Here is an 18,436-nt window from a genome sequence, read left to right on the forward strand (position 1 = left end):
GATTAAAGCAGGGGTGTCAAACTTGATTTCGTTGACCTCATGTGTTTCACCTGGGGGGGGGGGGGCAGGAAGGCCCATGGAGGCTGTGATCAGCTTGATGTCACTCATCAAGGCACTGGTTCCTGCATCCCTCTGCCGGTGAAAACGGAGCCCAGGAGGCCCCTACTTATGGCCCTCCCGAACTCTGTTTTCGCTGGTAAAGGCGCCGTGGGCTGGTCCTTCACTGTTTCCAGGGCAGGCCTGAGGGCCAGATCTAAACAACCTATGGGCCAGATTTGGCTCACGGGCCTTGAGTTTGACACCCCTGTATTAAAGTGTCCCTACACCTAGTCATCATATTAAATGAAAGGCGGATATGCATGAAATCCCATTAATCTTTGTTCTGGTTTCAGCGACTACTTTTGGAAGTGTGGCTATCAGAAGCAGCTGTTCCCCTTGCACTAAATCAGTGGTTCCCAAACTTGGCAACTTTAAGACTTGTGGACTTCAACTCCCAGAATTCTCCAGCCAGCTCTGTTCTGCTGGCTGGAGAATTCTGGGAGTTGAAGTCCACAAGTCTTAAAGTTGCCAAGTTTGGGAACCACTGCACTAAATGAAGCTGCAGGAATATAAAAGCACTCAATGATGCACAATGTAGGACCAACGGATGAATATTCAACTTTTTTCTGGAGTTTGGGTTGGCTGACAATGCAGCCTTAATATAACGCACTGAATTTAGAAGAACTGATTTGAGTTAAATGTTAAAAAACAACAACACATCACTTCCTAACAGGAAGAATTTGATTGTGAAATAGAGGCTGGACAGCCATCTATTAAGAAGACTTAATGCGAGTTCCACACTAGAGAATTGAAGAGTGGATTTGTTGAAAGAGGACTGGCCCGAAGATGGCTTCTTCCCTCTAGGAGACCCTGTGTGTTTTGACGGCTCCCTCCCTCCCTCCCTCCGTCCCTCCCTCCCTCTCCTTCTGACCCATTCAGGCCCTGACCTATAAATTACATGATAGGGAAAACCGCTGGAGCAGGAGAAGGAAAGCGCCCCTTTTCAAAACTGCGCCCTCCAGAAGTGGCGCATCCCTTCGCTCCGACGTTCCCGGTTGTGGCCGCTAGGAGGCAGCGCAGGACAATCAGTTGGCATTTCTGAGCCGCGAGACGCTTCTGGTCGCTGCAAAAAAAAAAGGGAAACTCTGTGAGTGGTGTGTTGTGTGTGTTGTGTTTGTGCGATCCATTGCAGGTTTTCACAAAGCCGTTTCATTCCCACAGTCTAAGGGAGGATCTTCCCTAACACCCTGGAAATGCAAGGCCGATCACGATGAATAAAAACAGTTTGCAAACGTTTATTTTTCTGATGTCTGCTTTAGCTAAAGGCGATTGTCTCTGGTGCTGCCAAAATCCGCTCGGCCATTAGATGGCGAAAGAGAGCTTTCATTGCCCGCGTTGCTCGCCGAGCTTTGGACAACGCATTGCCCTACCCATCCTTGGTAGGACATGCCCAGCGTGTTGCGAATTTCTTCTCATCTGGGTACCAGGATCAGTTATCCCCAACACCTTTTATGCCCACGAGGTGGGCACCAGATCTAGACTGACGTCTGGATTCCACCAATGTCTTCTCCTTTTGTTTAGGCTCGTGCTCGCGTTGGCTTCAGGCCACGCCAAGGTTGGAGGAAGCAAATCTAAGCTTCTTCTAAAGTTTGAAAAGGACGCCTCGTTGGGCAGGAAAACCTGAAGGCTTTTATGAATGCGGGGCAGAGGCTGCAATGAGCCCCTCGCGCAATTTCTCCAGAATATTTTTTTGCGGGGTGGGTGGGTGGGAAATCTTTTGCTTAGTGATTTACTATAAATTAAGATAAAGGATGGGGAAGTAATGCTGCTTTATTTTGCAGAAAATTCCCTTTCACGGTTAAAAAAATAATAATACACGCAACCACAGCAAAGGCGGAGGGTTTGAAGCCTTTCCACTTGCGCCTCATCCACACAGCTGCGCTCTCGGCTTCGTTCTCTCCTCTGGCTTTTTTCTGAATCTTACTCGCTTCTGAGCTTGGCTTCGTTTCTTGCGCATTGTTCAGAATATCTGAGGAGATGGGTGGTTAGCAACGGCTGTTTTCTTACTAGTGATTTACGGTAGTAGCTTCTTACAGCGCCATCCGACCATTTCGGTACCGAGGTGTCAGTCATGAAGGTGGACTTTAGATCAAGTCCACAAGTCTTAAAGTTGCCAAGGTTGGAGACCCCCCTACTTCCCCTCCCACCCACCCATCCTCTCCCTCCCTCCCTCCTTCTCTTCCACCCTCTTCCTTCCAGCCTCCCAGCTTCCCTCCCTCTCCTTCTCTCCCACCCTCCTCCTTCCCTCCCCCTCCCTCTCACCCATCATCTCCTTCTCTCCCATCCTCCTTCCTTCTCCCTCCCTCTCATCCTTCCTCCCATCCTTCTTCCCTCCCTCCCCCTCCCACCCTCCCCCAGACTTCCTCCCTCTCTCTCCCATCCCCCTCTCTGTGTTGTGCTGATGGTGTGTGTGTGTAGGGGAAGTTGCAATAAATATGCTACAAACATGCCCTTCTGGCATCGTTTCTCGCTGGGTCTCCCTGATACTGTTTTCATCTCATGGAGGAAAGAAAGGTTTCAATCCTCCCCTCTCTCTCTCCCCCTCCCCCCCTCTGTGTGTGTGTGTGTGTGTGTGTGTGTGTGTGTGTGTGTGTGTAAGTAGTATTTCACCTCTTTATTCTTTTTGTTAAAAAATTAAATTTTTATTATTTACATATACATACATTGAATACAGTGTAATTCTCCTGGTATTTCACTTGCTATAAAACAAAGGTAATAACAAAATAACATCTATACTATTTTAAATGGCGCTAGTGTTGTACAGTGAGTTTTGACCATCATATTCTAGTGTGTCAATTTATCATTCTAATACCTACATTCTAATGCAATAGCAGTTAGACTTATATACCGCTTCATAGGGCTTTCAGCCCTCTCTAAGCGGTTTACAGAGTCAGCATATTGCCCCCAACAACAATCCGGGTCCTCATTTTACCCACCTCGAAAGGATGGAAGGCTGAGTCAACCCTGATTTGAACAGCCAAACTGCAGTCAGCTGAAGTAGCCTGCAGTGCTGCATTTAACCACTGCGCACCTCGACACAATAACTCTTTCCATGTCCACCTAACCTGATTCTTCCACATTCCAACCCACTTCCTGTTTCTAACCATTGATAGAATCTATCCCATGTAGCATAATATTCCGTATCCCCTTTATCTTTTATTTCTAGCATTAGTTTGTCCATTTCCAAACAGACTAGTATCTTCCTTATCGGCTCCTCCTCTGAAGGGGTGTTTCATCTCTTTATGACCCCATTGGAGGGCAGCCTCTGAGTGGGCCAACCCTGCTAGACTTTTCCACCCATCTTCCCTCCCACACACACACACAATGGCTGCCCAAGGAGATGAAGGTGTGTGTGTATTAGTGTTCAAAATTGCAAATCTCACATCACTTTTAACCCACTTTTGGTGGGTTCAAGAGCTGGAGGGATGCATTAAATCAGCAGGGTGGGGTCGGGTGGAGGACACGTTGGAAATGGCTGGGGAGGCCAGAAGCACAGCTGGACAGGTGTGTGGAAAGGGATCCTCCTTGAGCCATAAGAAAGGGCGCCCAGCTGGTTGCATCATCACCTTTGCTTTTATCTGATCCAGAGGGCAATGGATTCTTACTGAACGGCTAGCCAAGGAAAGCGATTGGTGGAAGTTGTTAGCATTGTGGCTCCTCCTGCTCCTCCCTCCCTCTAGCATCACCTGTCAGCAGGAAAACTACCATCTACTGTAGATGGCTTGGGCATCTTTCAAGAGGGCTCACAGGCTTGGGGATGGGACAGGAAGGAAGCCATCAATCATCTATATCAGTGGTCTCCAACCTTGGCAACTTTAAGACCTGTGGACTTCAACTCCCAGAGTTCCTCAGCCAGCAAAGCTGGCTGAGGAACTCTGGGAGTTGAAGTCCACAGGTCTTAAAGTTGCCAAGGTTGGAGACCACTGATCTATACGCTCAAGTATTCCCAATGCTGTAAAATAGAGGGGGGGAACTATGGCTCTTTTAGGACTTGTGGACTTCAACTCCCAGAATTCTGGCTCAGGAATTCTGGGAGTTGACGTCCACAGGTCAAAAAAATCCATAGTCCCCCAACCCTGCTGTAAGAGAAGAAGAGGGCTGGCCAGCACTCCAGTTTTGTCTTGGTGTTCAACAGCATCCATAAGGCCACAGAGCCATCCTCCCCCACTCCCCAAATTCTAGAAACCAGCCATGTTAAAGCTCTGGAAATAGAAGAAAACCCGATAATGTTCCCCAAGGTGACAGAGCCATATATAGTTGCCGGAACCAGGCTCTATTTCTGGGATTCAAAAGTGCTAATCTCATTTGATAAACACGGGTCTAAGGCAATTTCAAAAGAGAACTAAACCAGTGTTTACACGGAGCCCCAAAAAGACAGGAGTAGGGTTATGGAAAGGCACTGTAAAGCCTTACACGAAGTGGAAGCAGAGCAGATTGTATCCACAGCTCAAACTATAAAACTGAGAAAGTTAAATAGCCTCAAGGGTAGGTGAGGATGAGATGAAGGCTCATGGTGTGCGCGCGCGCACACAAGAGAGAGAGGGAGATAGCAAGGGAGGGAGAGACGGGGAGAGAGAGGGAGGGAGAGAGGGAGTGAGGGGAGGGAGAGAGAGGGAGGAAAAGAGGGAGGGAGAGAGGGAGGGAAAGAGGGAGGGGAGGGAGAGGGAGGGGGAGAGAGGGAGGAGAGCTAGAGAGGGAGGGAGAAAGAGAGAGGGGGAGGGAGGGAGGGAAAGAGAGATAGGAGGGAGGGAGAGAGGGAGGGAGGGGAGGGAGGGAGAGCTAGAGAGGGAGGGAGAAAGAGAAAGGGGGAGGGAGAGAAAGAGAGATGGAGGGAGGGAGGGAGGGAGGGAGAGGGGGAGAGAGAGAGAGAATAGTACTAGAGCAGTGGTGTCATTGTGGGCAACATCAGGGTTGCGTTTGACCTGGGGAGGTGGTGGCAAGGCTGGGCATGGCCAACTCAACATCACTTGTGTTGGCACCTCTGGTGGGCAAATGCTAAGATAAGAATTCCCTCAGACCCTCCCTCCCTTTCATTATAACTTCCTTCCTTCCTTCCTTCCCTACTTCCCCGCTTTCCTTCTTTTTGTCTTTCCTCCTTCCCATGCAAAAGGAGAAACATTTCTACTTTTGTTTTGTTTTACTATCCCAAAGATGTGGGATATTATGTCATTTCAGCAGGTGCAGGTTAGAAGATGCTAGAAATCCGTGTCCTAGAAATAGCCTTTAGAGCCAATTTGTTTAAAGCACCAAGGCAGTGTCCCCCCCCCCACCAAACTTGGCAATTTTAAACCCTGTGGACTTCAACTCCCAGCTGACTGGGGAATTCTGACTGGGGAATTCTGGGAGTTGAAGTCCATAGGGCTTAAAGTTGCCAAGTTTTTTAAAAAACACTGCCCTAAGGATAAGCTAAGCTCAAAATATGGGATCCTGGAAAATAATTCAAGAGTAACTCGATCCCAGCTCCCCCCCCCCACAGCCCTTGGACTCGCCTGACGGGCGCTCTGATGGGAAGCAAGCCGCATTGTGGCTGATGGGCATTGTAATCCAACTCATCAGCTGGCTGCTGAGAAGAAAAAGGTCCGTTTCTTGTGAACGGCACGCCCTTCTTTCCTATCTGGTCTGCGAGGTTGTTGGGGGGGGGGGGGTCCTTGCCAAAGAGGGAAGGATGGAGGGGAGGGGCAATTGAAGCGCTCATCCCCTCCCCCCCATGGGATGGGGGAGCGCTGACTGATTGGTTGGAGAGTCCTTTTTTTTGGAAGGGGGCTTTTTTCTTAATGCGGGGAAGAGGAAGACCACCGCAGGGTTTTAGCACCCGGGACCCTCGCACTCCCCCCCCACCCCCGCCCCGCAATCCGTTCCTCGCGCCTCGCTCCAGCCCTCTGGGCGAGAATGAATGAAGCGGAGACTGCGGGAGCACCCAAAGGGGTGGGAGGGTGGAAGGGGGGCAGCGCAATCCCGGCTCGATCGATTCTTTCGGGAAGAAAAGTCCCTCCCCGCTTTTCCAGCTGAGGCGCTTTCTGCGCAAGCGCACTCAGGCCGCCTCGGTTAAGCTTCGATGGAGACAAGCCACGGATTCCGAAGTGGAGCCCTCCGCGCGTTTCTTTTGCCGCTTTGCAGGCTCGGTTTAGCGTCACCTTTCCAAGTCCCCTCGGTTTTTAAAGGTCTGAGCCTGAAAACACCCGCGGCAACCGTTTCGCGTGGCCAGTTTGGGAGCGGGAGGGAGGAAAAAGGTGTGGGCGTGCAGGTAGGTAGATATGTAGGTAGATAGATGATAGATAGAATGATAGATAGAATGATAGATAGATAGATAGATAGATAGATAGATAGATAGATAGATAGATAGTTAGATAGATAGATAGATAGATAGATAGATGATAGATAGAAAGATGATAGATGATAGATAGATAGATAGATAGATAGATAGATAGATAGATAGATAGATAGAATGATAGATAGATGATAGATAGATAGATAGATGATAGATAGATAGATAGATAGATAGATAGATAGATAGATAGATAGATAGATAGAATGATAGATGATAGATAGACAGACAGACAGACAGATAGATAGATAGATAGATAGGGCTCCAAATTTATAGAAGCTACTCCTTATAATGTAGTTCAAGAAATGCGTCTAAGGTAGATGTGGAGGTTCAGTGGCTAAGACGCTGAGCTTGTTGGTTAGAAAGGTCTGAGGTTCGAATCCCTAGCGCTGCGTAATGGAGTGAGCTCCCGTTACTTGTCCCAGTTTCTGCCAGCTTAGCAGTTGTAAATATGCAAGTAGAAAAATAGGGACCACCTTTGATGGGAAGGAGCGCCTGCGGTGTTTAGACATGCCGGCCACATGACCAGGAGAAGTATTCGGACAGCGCTGGCTCTTCGGCTTTGAAGGGAGATGAGCACCGCCCCCTAGAGTCGGGAACAACTAGCACGTATGTGCGAGGGGAAGCTTTACCTTTAGACTCTTTCTAGGAAATCGGGGCTTGGTGATTTAAGTGCGGCTGGGAGCCAAGTCCCTTTTCTCCTTGCCAACCGACCCACCTCCCCAGACGGGTTGGACTGTAGCTCCCACGGGTGTCCAGGGGTCGCGAGTGGTAGTCCCGCCCTCCACGGAAGGGCGCCTCGTTGGGGAAGGCTACAATGGTCTAGGCTTAGTCAAACTTACGGGGGCGCCTGTATCTCCTCCCCTTCCCTCCTCCTCGCTTTCTCCCGCCCCTTCCTCGTGCATTTGTAAAGTAGCCCCCATCGAGAAATGATAAATATCCCTGTTGATCACTTGATTGATTACCTCTTGGAAAGGTCACGAAAGCTCGCAGTAATTTCCTTTTGCCCGAGGCTTCCTTTCCCACTTGGACTCTGAGCGCGACAGTTCCAAGTGTACCGGCGATGGGAAGGTGGGAGGGGGGGGGGCTTCGCTTTGATTTTAACCCCTAAGTAGCCCCCGGAGGAGGAGGAGGAAGAGGAGGGGTGTCGAAGGAGACGAAAGGTAGGGCAGGGCTGGGTAGGGGTAAAAAAAAAATAGCGTGGGTCGAATAAACCCGAAGACACTCAAAAGTCAGTCCCAGGAGTGACAGAGACCCCGCCAAGATGAATGGAGGCGCTCCATTAATGAATGGGGTTCCCCCCCCCCCAACCAAGATAACCCACCGCCACCAATGGAAGCGGCTCTTTACAATGTAAAGAGAGAGAAAAAAGTCTGCCTCTTGGGAGAAGATAAAGGATTTTTTTTAAAAAAAAAGTTTGCTTTTTTAAAACATAAAATCTCACCTCCGTTCTGGGGAGAAGTATGGGGCAGGGAGATGGGGGGGGGGCTAAGTGTTGTCTGTCTGTCTGTCTGACTGACTCTCTCTCCTGTGGTCTAAACATTCAACTGTAAGCAACCAGACGCGCTATTAATTTACCCAGCCCTACCCAGGGTCCTGAACCCAATTAATTTCTAATAATTATAGCCCAAGGGGACTTGGGGGAGCGTTACTTTCCCACCCCAGCTGCCTCTCCCCGCTTTGCCGAGCTGCGCCGCTTTCGCACCCCCCTCTCCCAGGTCAGCGGGTCATAATAAAAGAGGCTGTCTTTGGAAAACGATCTGGAGAACTCTTCCCCAGAAGTGGGGGGGAAGGGAGGTTGATTTTAGACCAATTAGTCCCACCGTAAAGTTCTGAGGATTCTCCTCCTCCTTATTAATACTAATAATTAATAATTTCCACTCGGACGGAACAAACAAACAAACAAAAAACCCGTATCGGTCGGCCGGTTCAAGAGTTTTCATTTCTTGACAGCGAAAGCCGACATCAAGCGCAGCCTCTTGGTAAACAATAATTGCCCGACAATGATTGAATTAATCTTCCTGCGTTGGTAGCCAAGAGAATCCATATGAGCTCCGTGGCTGACTAACATCTCAACTCGAGTTCACTGCACAAAGACAATGGCGCAACAAATGCCGCGATCGAGGAGGCGAGAGTGGGGCCAGGGGTGGGGTGTTGTGGGGGGGGGGCGAAGCGTTCCCCTCTCCGTGTTGCTTTCCAAAAGACCTGCGGCCTTGTTCAAACGCTGGACGTCGCGGAAAAACTGTGATTACGGTGGCAGAACAAACACGGCGACTTTATGCGTGGTCTTCTTTGCCCCTCAGTCCCCGAATGAATGGCCAAGATCCTAAGCAGCCTATGGGGTTGCAAGCCGGGGATCATAAGGCGTCCTTCTATTCCCCCCAGGTCGTGCTTCCTAACCTCTGGGCTGCGTGGCGTTGGAAAAGCTCTCTTCGTGGTATTTATGCCGGCTTAGCGGGGAGGGTCGGCGCGAGAAGAGGTGGGAAATGCAACCGGCAGACAGGAGATTTTTTTAAAATAAAAATAAAATAAACGTTTTTTAAAGGGCCTGCAGGGGAAAGAGCGCCGCGGGTCGTCGTGGAGCGAGGGGGCTTTCTAAGGGAGAGCGTAGAGAACGCGACTGCCTAGTCGTCTGAACGTGTAAACGGGCTTCTTGAACAGGCAGCTGGGCCGATGCGTTCAGGAAGCTTGGCGAGGAAAGGTGGTTTCGAGCCTTTCCCTCTCCATTCGCCCAGGATAGCAGGGGGGCCTGGCAATTGACTGAACGGGCGGACGTTGGCATTGAGGAGAGGGAGGGAGGAGCGGAGGGGGGGAGAGAAAGAGAAAAAAAAGAGAGAAAGAGAGTGAAAGAGAAAGAGAGAGAGAGTGAAAAGGAGAAAGAGAGAGAAAGAGAGTGAAAGAAATAGAGGAGTGAAAAGGAGAAAGAGAAAGAGAGTGAAAGAGAGAGAGGAGAAAGAGTGAAAGAGAGAGAGTGAAAAGGAGAAAGAGAGAAAAAGAGTGAAAGAGAAAGAGGAGAGAAAGAAGGAGAGAGAGAGTGAAAAGGAGAAAGAGAGTGAAAGAGAAAGAGAGAGAGTGAGAGTGAAAAGGAGAAAGAGAGAGAAAGAGAGTGAAAGAAATAGAGGAGTGAAAAGGAGAAAGAGAAAAAGAGTGAAAGAGAGAGAGGAGAAAGAGTGAAAGAGAGAGAGTGAAAAGGAGAAAGAGAGAAAAAGAGTGAAAGAGAAAGAGGAGAGAAAGAGAAGGAGAGAGAGAGTGAAAAGGAGAAAGAGAGTGAAAGAGAAAGAGAGGGAGAGAGACGAGGCACCTCAGGTTGACAGCCTCAACACCTGGAGCCCCCACCTGGAAAGCTGCTTCCTTCCTTTTCCAGGTCGCAGCCCCTGCCTCGCCTGGCAATGAAAACTGCCGCAGGCTGCTTGTCCTTCTTGGCGTGGCGACGCAGGAGGTCGGGGTTTAGGTCTCCACCTGCAGAAATCCTTGGATGCTCTCACTGGTTTCTGGGCAGCCTTTGTCCGATCTGCAGTAAGCCAGGTCTCAAGAGAATCTTGTGAACAGGAGACCACGAGAAAACCCCAGCGTGCTGGAAAACTAGAAAAAGAACCACTACAATAACTTCGTGGCTGAGAAAAACCATATTAACGTCTTCATCTGGAGTTGAATTTAACTGCTGACATGTTCTATTTTCTCCATGTTCGGTTTATAAATTATTTCTACCTTCTGCAAGGCCTACCATGAACTCCCAGAATCACTGAAAACCTCTATTATGGCACTGGGTGACTAGAAGAACTAGGCAGGCTAAGCCGCTAAATATGTAGTTGGGTTTGGCATGTTGTATGAAAGCAGCCACAGTGGGTCTGTAAACCAAGCTCGAAGTGCAGCTAGTTTAGTTTATTCCATACTAGCAATAGCACTTAAGACTTATATACCGCTTCACAGTGCTTTACAGCCTTTTCTAAGCAGTTTACATAATCAGCATATGGCCCACAGCAATCTAGGTCTTCATTTTACCCACTTCGGAAGGATGGAAAGTTGAATCAACCTTGAGCCTGATGCATTCCAACTGCCAAATTGCTGGCAGTCAGCAGAAGTGGCCTGCAGTACTGCCTTTTAACCACAGCGCCACCATGGCTCATTGTGTGAATACAGCCCCTAGCTGTCAGCCTCAGTTTTCCCTTCTGTAAAATGGGAAACCTCAGTGACGTCAAGCAGGAGGGTTGAGAAGTTTAATGGGTGGAAAGCAGGAGGGTCAAAATGAAACACGCTGAGACTATTTTACCAACACATTTGGAGAAAAAGAATGAGTGAAGAAGGGATTATGGAATTCAGTGATCCACCTGTGTGTAATCAATGGTATATAAATAAAAAATTTGTGGATGGGTTCTGGGATTTTTTAAAAGACCACCCCTCATATTAGCAGAGTAACTGTTGTTACTATCTGATTATCTCCCCCTCCGCCCTCCAAACTGGGATAGACTGTGTGAAGCACCGGGTTTATACACCCGACTAACTCCCAACAAGCCTTTCTTGGTTTCCTCTTTCCAGATGAATAAACTGAGCTATGTCTTAACAAACCATGGTTAAAGACCTTGGCTTAATTTTGGGTGCCTTAACTCTCTTTTCAGCGGAATCCCTTTCTGGGTAAACCTGGTGACGATCGGGCTTCACCTCTGCTCTCCTCTGCTTCGGAGTAGGGAGGGGGGGCTTTCTAAGGAGAGCCGTAGAGATGCTGCATAATGGAGAAACGATAAACCTGGCCAGACCTCGCCTACGTTACAGGCAAAGCCTTATGAAGAGACATAGCTGGTAGCCAGCCTAGCCTGAAGGAAGATACCAAAGGCAGGGATTGCTTAAAGTCTTATTAACCTTCTGTAGGCATTTATATGGGGACGTGGTGGCTCAGTGGCTAAGACGCTGAGCTTGTGATCAGCAATTCAGCTGTTCGAATCCCTAGCACCCGCGTAATGGAGTGAGCTCCCACTTGTCCCAGCTTCTGCCAACCTAGCAGTTCGAAAGCACCTAGAAAACTAGGAGACCACCTTTCTGTATAGTCATGCCAGCCACATGACCAAGAAGACGTCTTCGGACAGCGCAGCCTCTTGGAGATTGAAGCGGAGATGAGCACAGCCCCCTAGAGTCGGGAACGACTAGTACATATGTGCGAGGGGAACCTTTATCTTTATGCATTTATACAATGGGTTGGTTCGAGTCAGGCGAAGGCTAAAGGTGCAATATTAACAGTCTCTTGGTAAAAATAAAGCCCGTTGAACGCCACGGATATAAACTGCGCTTGGACCGAACTCACGCGTTTACTCGGAGGTTATTTACTCCTACTTTCAGTCGGCCATCCTGCCTCTCGGGTCGGCCCATATTTGCAAGGCGTTGCAATTCTACGGTTTTGCTTGGGCGGAAGAAGCCTTTCCGAATTTGTCAGGTCAGTTTCGGGACCCCTGTAAAAGCCTTTAGGTTGAAGCCGCTCATGGTGAGCTCGGGGAGAGAGATGGAAGAGAATGATTTACATTTATCTCCCGCTTTTCCTCCAAGCTAAAAAACAGCCGGAATGGATTTTTCTTCACTTTCCTTCTCTCTTCCCCCCCCCCCCGCACCCCATGTGAGGTCGCCGCACTATATAGTGATCGGTTAGAAAATGAGGCGGGTGTCCCGATTCTCATCTTGCTCTCCCGGTGAGGGGCGTTGGCACAGAGCCTCAAGCTACGATCAGTGGTGTATTAACCATTAAGCAGACCAAGCACCTGCTTAGGGCACCAGACCCAAGGGGGGGGGGACCACAAAATTGAGAAAAAAAGGGAAAAAACCCCAATGAAAATCTTTGTACAGTATGTACAAAGGAGAAGAGCACCAAGAATTGTCACTGCTTAGGGCACCAATAAGCTTTAATCCGCCACTGACTACGATGTCTAACTACGGCTTGTTGCGTGAGCCCCGGTTGGATTTACACAACAGGGCTGGTCCGCAAGTTCCAGTGTACAAACGTCAGTTTTGAGAGGTTTGCACACAAACCCAGACAAGCAACCACTTAGCCCCACGTGTGAACTCTCATTAGATTTCATTTAGCCCCCCCTTTCCCCCCTCAGATTGGACATCGGGAGCTCCCCAGCGGGCCTCCCTCGCTGGCCGGGTGAGCTTGGTCACTGCTTGTTCGCAAGGCCCAAGGATCGCCGGGGGAGCCTAGGCTGGCCCACAAAGAGGGGAGACAACAGGATGGCAGTCAGAGTCTCCTGACCAACAGCTAGAAAACGGGAGAGGCCCACAGGTGCGGCCGCAGCGCAAGAAACGAGACCCTTCGCCCTACGCGCTTCTTTCCTACTGTGCCTTTAAGAGTCACGCATCCCCTCCCCGCCCCGCCGGAGCCTTCCCTTCTCCTGAAGGGGAAGATAGAGAACCGCTCTTCACCTGTTGGATTTCTCCACCTTCCCGCGGGGCACTAAAGGGCGCGGGAATCTGGTTGGGAGCTTATCAAAGGCGGCCTCTCCAACGAGGCTGGAATAGACAGGCAGCAGCAGAAGCAGCAGCATTTGTGCACTTGACCCTCTAAGGAAGGAAGGCTGTTTCCCGTCTCCCTTCCGCCCTGGGGGTCCATGGATCCCCATCTCGCCCCCTCCCCTTTTAAACGCCGGGAGGGCCACTTCAGCTGCAATTTTTCCTTTCTTGTTAATCCCCCCCGCCCAGACTTCTCTGGGTTAGATTCTCCCTCCCTCTCCCTCCCTCCCTCTCTCTCTCATCTAATACATACATATATATGTCCCTTATTTTTCTTTAATATCTGGCCTGTTTCTGGGACTCGGGACAGATAAATATCACGAGGTGAGCATTCACACATCCGATGCTCTCTCAGGCTAGGCCGTTTCTTCCTAAAATACTCAGGGTTGAGTTTCCTCCAGCTTCTGGCAGAGCAAACTAATTCTGGGAACGAATTTCTTGAGAAAAAAAAGAGGGGGGGGGCTCTCCCCGGCTCTCCTGTCCCGATCCGTCAAGAAAGTGAAACCTCCCCCTCCCCCGCGCAAAGGCAAGTTCACCTTGAGAAACGCGTAAAGAGGACAACTGTTTACAGATAGACTGCTGCTGCACATGTGGGTTTCATTCAGCTCGCATACCTAAAAGCTCTCCATTGAGCGATGGCACACTAAAAACTTAGCTTCAGCCAAACACTGAAAATCTTGTCTCGCCAGGTTCCCCCCCCCCCCCAAACACATACCAGGAATCGGTACATGCGTTTTCCCTCGAAAGTGGGGGGGGGGATGTGAGAAATTCTCTATGCAACCCGCGAAGCTGGCATGGGCTTCATTTGGAGAAAGGAAGATGTTGCGTTGTGTTTATCCCTCTTCACATGTTCACTTTTCGAGATCGGAAGCAGATTGACGCCTGTTGCATATTCAACGCCGCCTGGAAATTGAAATAGCTTCTTACCCTTTTTTTTTTTAAAAAAAAACCCGTTTTCGTCTATCTTTTTAAAAGGGTGTTCTTACTCTTTTAAAGTGCCTTTCCCAATTCTGGTCTCTGCTGTTTTTGATGTCCGAATAGAAGCGTGTTTGTTCGGAAACAAATTCCACCAATTCCCAATGGGGCCGTGTCTGGAATAGCTGCGGCTACTCTACAGCCCCAATCCGTTTGCTCCCGGGTTGTGTGAGGGGGTTGCGTTGCGATAACAATCTTCCCCAGCTATCTCAAAACGCGGTGGAGATGGCTGCGTTTTTTACGCACTCCTAAATCTGGAGCGGATTGTGATCGCCGCAATTGTTTGTAGGATCGGGCGCATCCGCTTCTTTAGAACCAGGCGGCGGCCGTGAAGGGGCGCTGAAAGAGAGAGGGAGGGAGGGAGAAAATGTGAAACGCCAAACTAAGCGGCTTCCTTGCACGAACCAGGATGTGAAAACCCATAATTTTATTTTATGGTATCTAGCAGAATTTTTGCAACACATATTAATGGGCACATAAATAGTGTCGAGGAGGAATCGAGCAAAGCTATTTAGTACAAAGAGATTGTTCGGGAGGAAAATTAAAAATAAATAAATAAAAAACCCACCCATTATTGTAGCTAGACTTGATTCATACCTCTAACTGGGGGCCCAATTCTTAAAAGCGAGATCCAGCGAAGGCTCAGCTATCGACTGGGTTTATTCGCGTGAATGAAACAATTCGGTTCGCTTAAGATCCTCGTCAGTTCATTTACATCTGTAGGAAGAGGAGAGAAGCGAGCTGAGCCGAAAGGATCCCCCCCCCCAAGACTTGCCCAATTCTCTCAATTCCTACATAGAATGGCTTCGAAGCAAATCCCGTTGACTTAAATAAATGGGTATTTCGTGGGAGTTGCGAAATTGATTGGGTTAGAAGTTTCGCCTTTCGCTAGGAATTCAGAGTAAGTCCCGAGTAAGGGCACAGCCGACGTCAAATATACAGGCCAGGTCCTAAATCTGAGCCCTATGGAAATCAAGATTTACTTCTTAACCAGACTGGACCCTAAAGCGTTGGTCTCTTACCAGGTGGTTAGTTAACAGCTTCTTTCTGTGATGTGTGTCAGCCTTAAATAATAAAAATCAATCAATGTTGAAATACACCAATCTATGGGGTTTTTCCTCCGAGTGGGTGCTTCAAAGTAAGCTTACTCGGGAGCAAATCCCGCCGCCCTGACTTCTTGAATAGACGGGCAGAGGGGCTACAAGGAGCTGGGCGGTGGGGGGGGGGGAGCATCACCTCCTATTATTTCTTGGAGCAACGGAGGCCGTTTCCCACCCGGAACCGCAGTAGAAAGTCGCACGGTTTACTTTCGAGTAAACGGAAGGTTAGGATCGGGGGGGGGGCGCCCAAATGCTGAACCCAGAAATGCAGCCTTTAAGAGACGGGGCAAAAAACACACACACACACACACTCTCGGCCATCGGGACGGCTATTGGGTCTCCTCCCGAGTAAAGGAGCGGCCGATGGATCCTAACCCCTAAAGCGGAGTTGAAGAACTCCAGAGGTCCAGAACCGGCTCTCCACAATTTGGGTGGGTGGGAGAGAAAATCTGCCGGCTTTCCCACCCACCCCTCCCCGCCCAAGACAAACCGGGGTTTTTATTTTTCCTTTCTGTCTCCGCCACTGCTTAAGCTAAAACGGGAGGGCCAACATCCGAAGGACGGTCAAAGCGCGTTGCTGGCTACGGGGGGAGTCCCCGAGGGACGAGCAGGCACAAGGCATAAGACTGATGGTCCCCCTCCCCGCCTTTCCCAACTGGAGGTGGGAAACGGGGCGATTTGGCCGTCTTCAAAAGCCGGGCGCCCTCCCTCCGGGCAAGGATCCCCATATTTTCAATGCCCCGCTCCTATCTGCGGGCGGCGGGTGGGGTGGGGGAAGGCATCTCCGCATCAGCAGCTGCCCCTGGAGGAAACGCGGGGTACCGTCCGTGGGAAGCGCGGGGCGGCCGTCTCCCCCCTCCGTAGGTAGCTGCGGAGTTTAGCTAAAGGCGGCCAGGCGAGCGGCCGGGCAGGGGAAGCGAGAGTTGAGCGGGTCCCAGAAAGCCAGCGAGGCTTGCTTCCGAGTAAAACGTGCCAGGACAGGAGCGCAGAGGGATCCCCCCCCCCGAGTGGGAAGGGCGTGGCGTGGAATGATCCCGGGTGGGTGGGAGAGAAGCGTCAAGCATCCTTCAATATTCAGGCCTTTTATGCGGGGGTCCCGCGGTAAATCCGCGCATCCCAAGCCCCCCCTTTTGTTGCTTCCTCTCCCTTCTTTTTGAAAAGGATCTCCTGCGTTCCACTGACCAGATTCCCAAAAGTGAAAGATCTCTCCAAACTTTTTTCTTTTCTTTTTGGCAGTGGCGACCGAGAGATATTGAAGGGTGGGGGGGAGTTGAGCCAGAGAGGGAGAAAGGGGGGGGGGAGGGAGAGAAGCCGCCCCGTGCGCATGTGCGAACTGCGAAGGTGTCCAAACTGACAATGCTGGAGAGATAGCGAGCTCTGGGTTGAGAGAAAGAGAGTCTGGGTGAGAGAGAGAGAGGGAGAGAGAGAGAGAAAGACAAGAGGGGGGGAGGGAGGGAAGGAAACACAAATAAAAGGAGGGAAAAGAGAGAGGACAAAAAAGCCCGTCCACTGGTTTCCCCCCTCCCAGATCTCTCTCCCCCCAACACCATCCAAGCAGCGTCCGCAGGACTTGGCACCCATGCGATCCAAAGGCAGAGCCAGAAAGCTGGCCACAAGTAGGTGTCCGCGCTCTTTCGCTTGCTGCTCCCCCCTTTTCTCTGCCACGAGGCTTTCAGGCGGCCGAAGCGTCCGGGTCTTCGGGTGGGGGTGGGTGGGAAAGGGGAAAAGCACCGGGAGGGGGGGCGATTCTCCCCCGCTGTGGCCGGAGGGGGAACCCCCCCAAAGCCCCGCGCCCGATCCTGCCCTGGCTTCCAGGCGGGTCCCTGCCGGGCTGCTGCCGCTGCTGCCGTTGCCCATCCACTCGCGGCCGCGCAGTCCAGAGGGCGCTTGCGGGGGGGTGGGGAAAAAAAAAGTCGCGGAGCAGTTCTTGGGATTTTCTTCCAGCGGCGGTTTGCAAGCGGAGGGGAAGTTCCCTGCTCGGCTGGGCTTTGCCTGCTGCGCCCGGCGCTGTTTGTTTGTTTGTCTGCCGGGGTGACGGCGGCGGCGGCGGCGGCGAGGAGGGGGTGGGGGGGAAGAAGCTCGCTGGTGAACTTCAGCCGAGGCGGCCGAAAGAGTTGAGCAAAAGTTCAGTGCCGGAGAGCGCCGCTAGTTTGCTCGGGCCGTGGCTCGGAGGGAGGAGGAGCGGGGAGGAGAGGCTGCAGCAGCGCAGCGCGCCTGCAGTGGGCGCTGTCGGCCCTTGAAAAAAACAACCCAACGCACTGTTGCCGAGCGTGCTCTGTGTGTGTGTGTATGTGTGTGTAAGGAAGGCACTGAGGTTGCCAAGGGAGAGAGAGAGAGAGAGAGAGTGGCGGCGGAGGCGACCCGCAAGGAGGGAGAGCGGACCCCCTTGATTTGCTGGGGCAGGTTGTGCGGGGCGGGGGGTGGAGAGGACGGGCCGGGCCGGCGGAGGGGAGGGGGCGCCAGAGGACCCAGAGGGAAAGGCGCTTTTTTTTTTGCTTTCTGCACGCCGCCAACCCCCGGCGGGCGGGAAATCCCATAGGAACTCAGGGCTGCCTCCGCCGCAGGTTTTTCCTCCTTAGAGCCGTTCAGTTTCAGGCCTGGGAGGGTGGGGGTGGAAGAGAGAGAGCGGGGGGAGGGGGGGAGGGAGAGAGAGAGGGAGAGAGAGAGAGAAAGAGGGAGGGAGGGAGAGAGAGAGAGAGAGAAAGAGGGAGGGAGAGAGAGAGAGAGAGAAAGAGGGAGGGAGGGAGAGAGGGAGGCAGGCCATTCGGGGTTCCGCGCGTTTTGAGTGGCCTCCTCCTTTGTTCGAAGCGCCCAAAGACGCCACCAACCGAATCTCTCCCTCCGGAGAACCTTTTCAAACATTGGGCCCTAACCTTCTCTCTTCTCCCTTCCCACCCGACACACACACACACTTTCCCGTGCCTTGAGCGCTTGGCCTGCCGCGGACGGCGGCGCGTGCAAAACAAGCCTGCTCGTTGACTTCCCCTCGCCGCGTTTGCAACGCTGCAATCGAGGGTCCTCTCCGCCCCCCACCCCGTCCCTCTCTCCCGTCAACTCCTCTCTTAATCTGTTTTCTTGCAGGGGAAATAAAAGCGGGCCGTGGAAAAGCTTGAAGGCCGGGGGAGGAGGAGGAGGGGAGAGGACCGCAGCCGCTCCGAATAGCCTCCTCGCCTTCCCCCTTAAAACCCCAGGTTCGCCCTTATTGAACCTGGATAAAAACTTTTGCAAGGTTTTCCTCTCTTTTTTTTTGCTTTTTCCGTGTCTTCTCCAAATTGGTTGGTGGCCTGGCTCGGACTTGCTCTAAGAAGTGAGCCGCGTTTTTTGTTTGACGCTATTTAAAAATTAAAAATAAAAAAAAGAACCGCAAAGGCTCTCCCAGGAGGCCGTTTTGACCGCGGATGCTGGTCAACTTTCCCACCCCGTTAACCCGAACCGGGTCTGTGGG

The 18,436-nt window shown here is 51.2% G+C and overlaps 1 protein-coding gene across 7 annotated transcripts in view; it reads left to right on the forward strand.

Annotated features, from left to right (window-relative positions):
* The first annotated feature begins 16,483 nt into the window (after positions 1-16,483).
* The window catches only part of MECOM (MDS1 and EVI1 complex locus), a 558,764-nt gene continuing 556,811 nt past the window's right edge, over positions 16,484-18,436 (forward strand). For 3 of the 7 annotated variants that reach the window (XM_087725281.1, XM_087725282.1, XM_087725284.1), the window contains exon 1: positions 16,485-16,607. In XM_087725281.1, the coding sequence (XP_087581407.1) occupies positions 16,571-16,607 (37 nt within the window). In that variant the 5' untranslated portion in view covers positions 16,485-16,570. Of the gene's footprint in view, positions 16,608-18,436 lie in introns of all 7 variants that reach the window. The other 4 variants (XM_087725290.1, XM_087725291.1, XM_087725285.1 and 1 more) reach the window with 3 other exon arrangements.

The sequence above is a fragment of the Thamnophis sirtalis genome, unplaced genomic scaffold, assembly GCF_051295495.1.
Source record: "Thamnophis sirtalis isolate CommonGarterSnake01/CBP01778 unplaced genomic scaffold, rThaSir2_p1.2 scaffold_11, whole genome shotgun sequence".
NCBI lineage: Eukaryota > Metazoa > Chordata > Lepidosauria > Squamata > Natricidae > Thamnophis > Thamnophis sirtalis.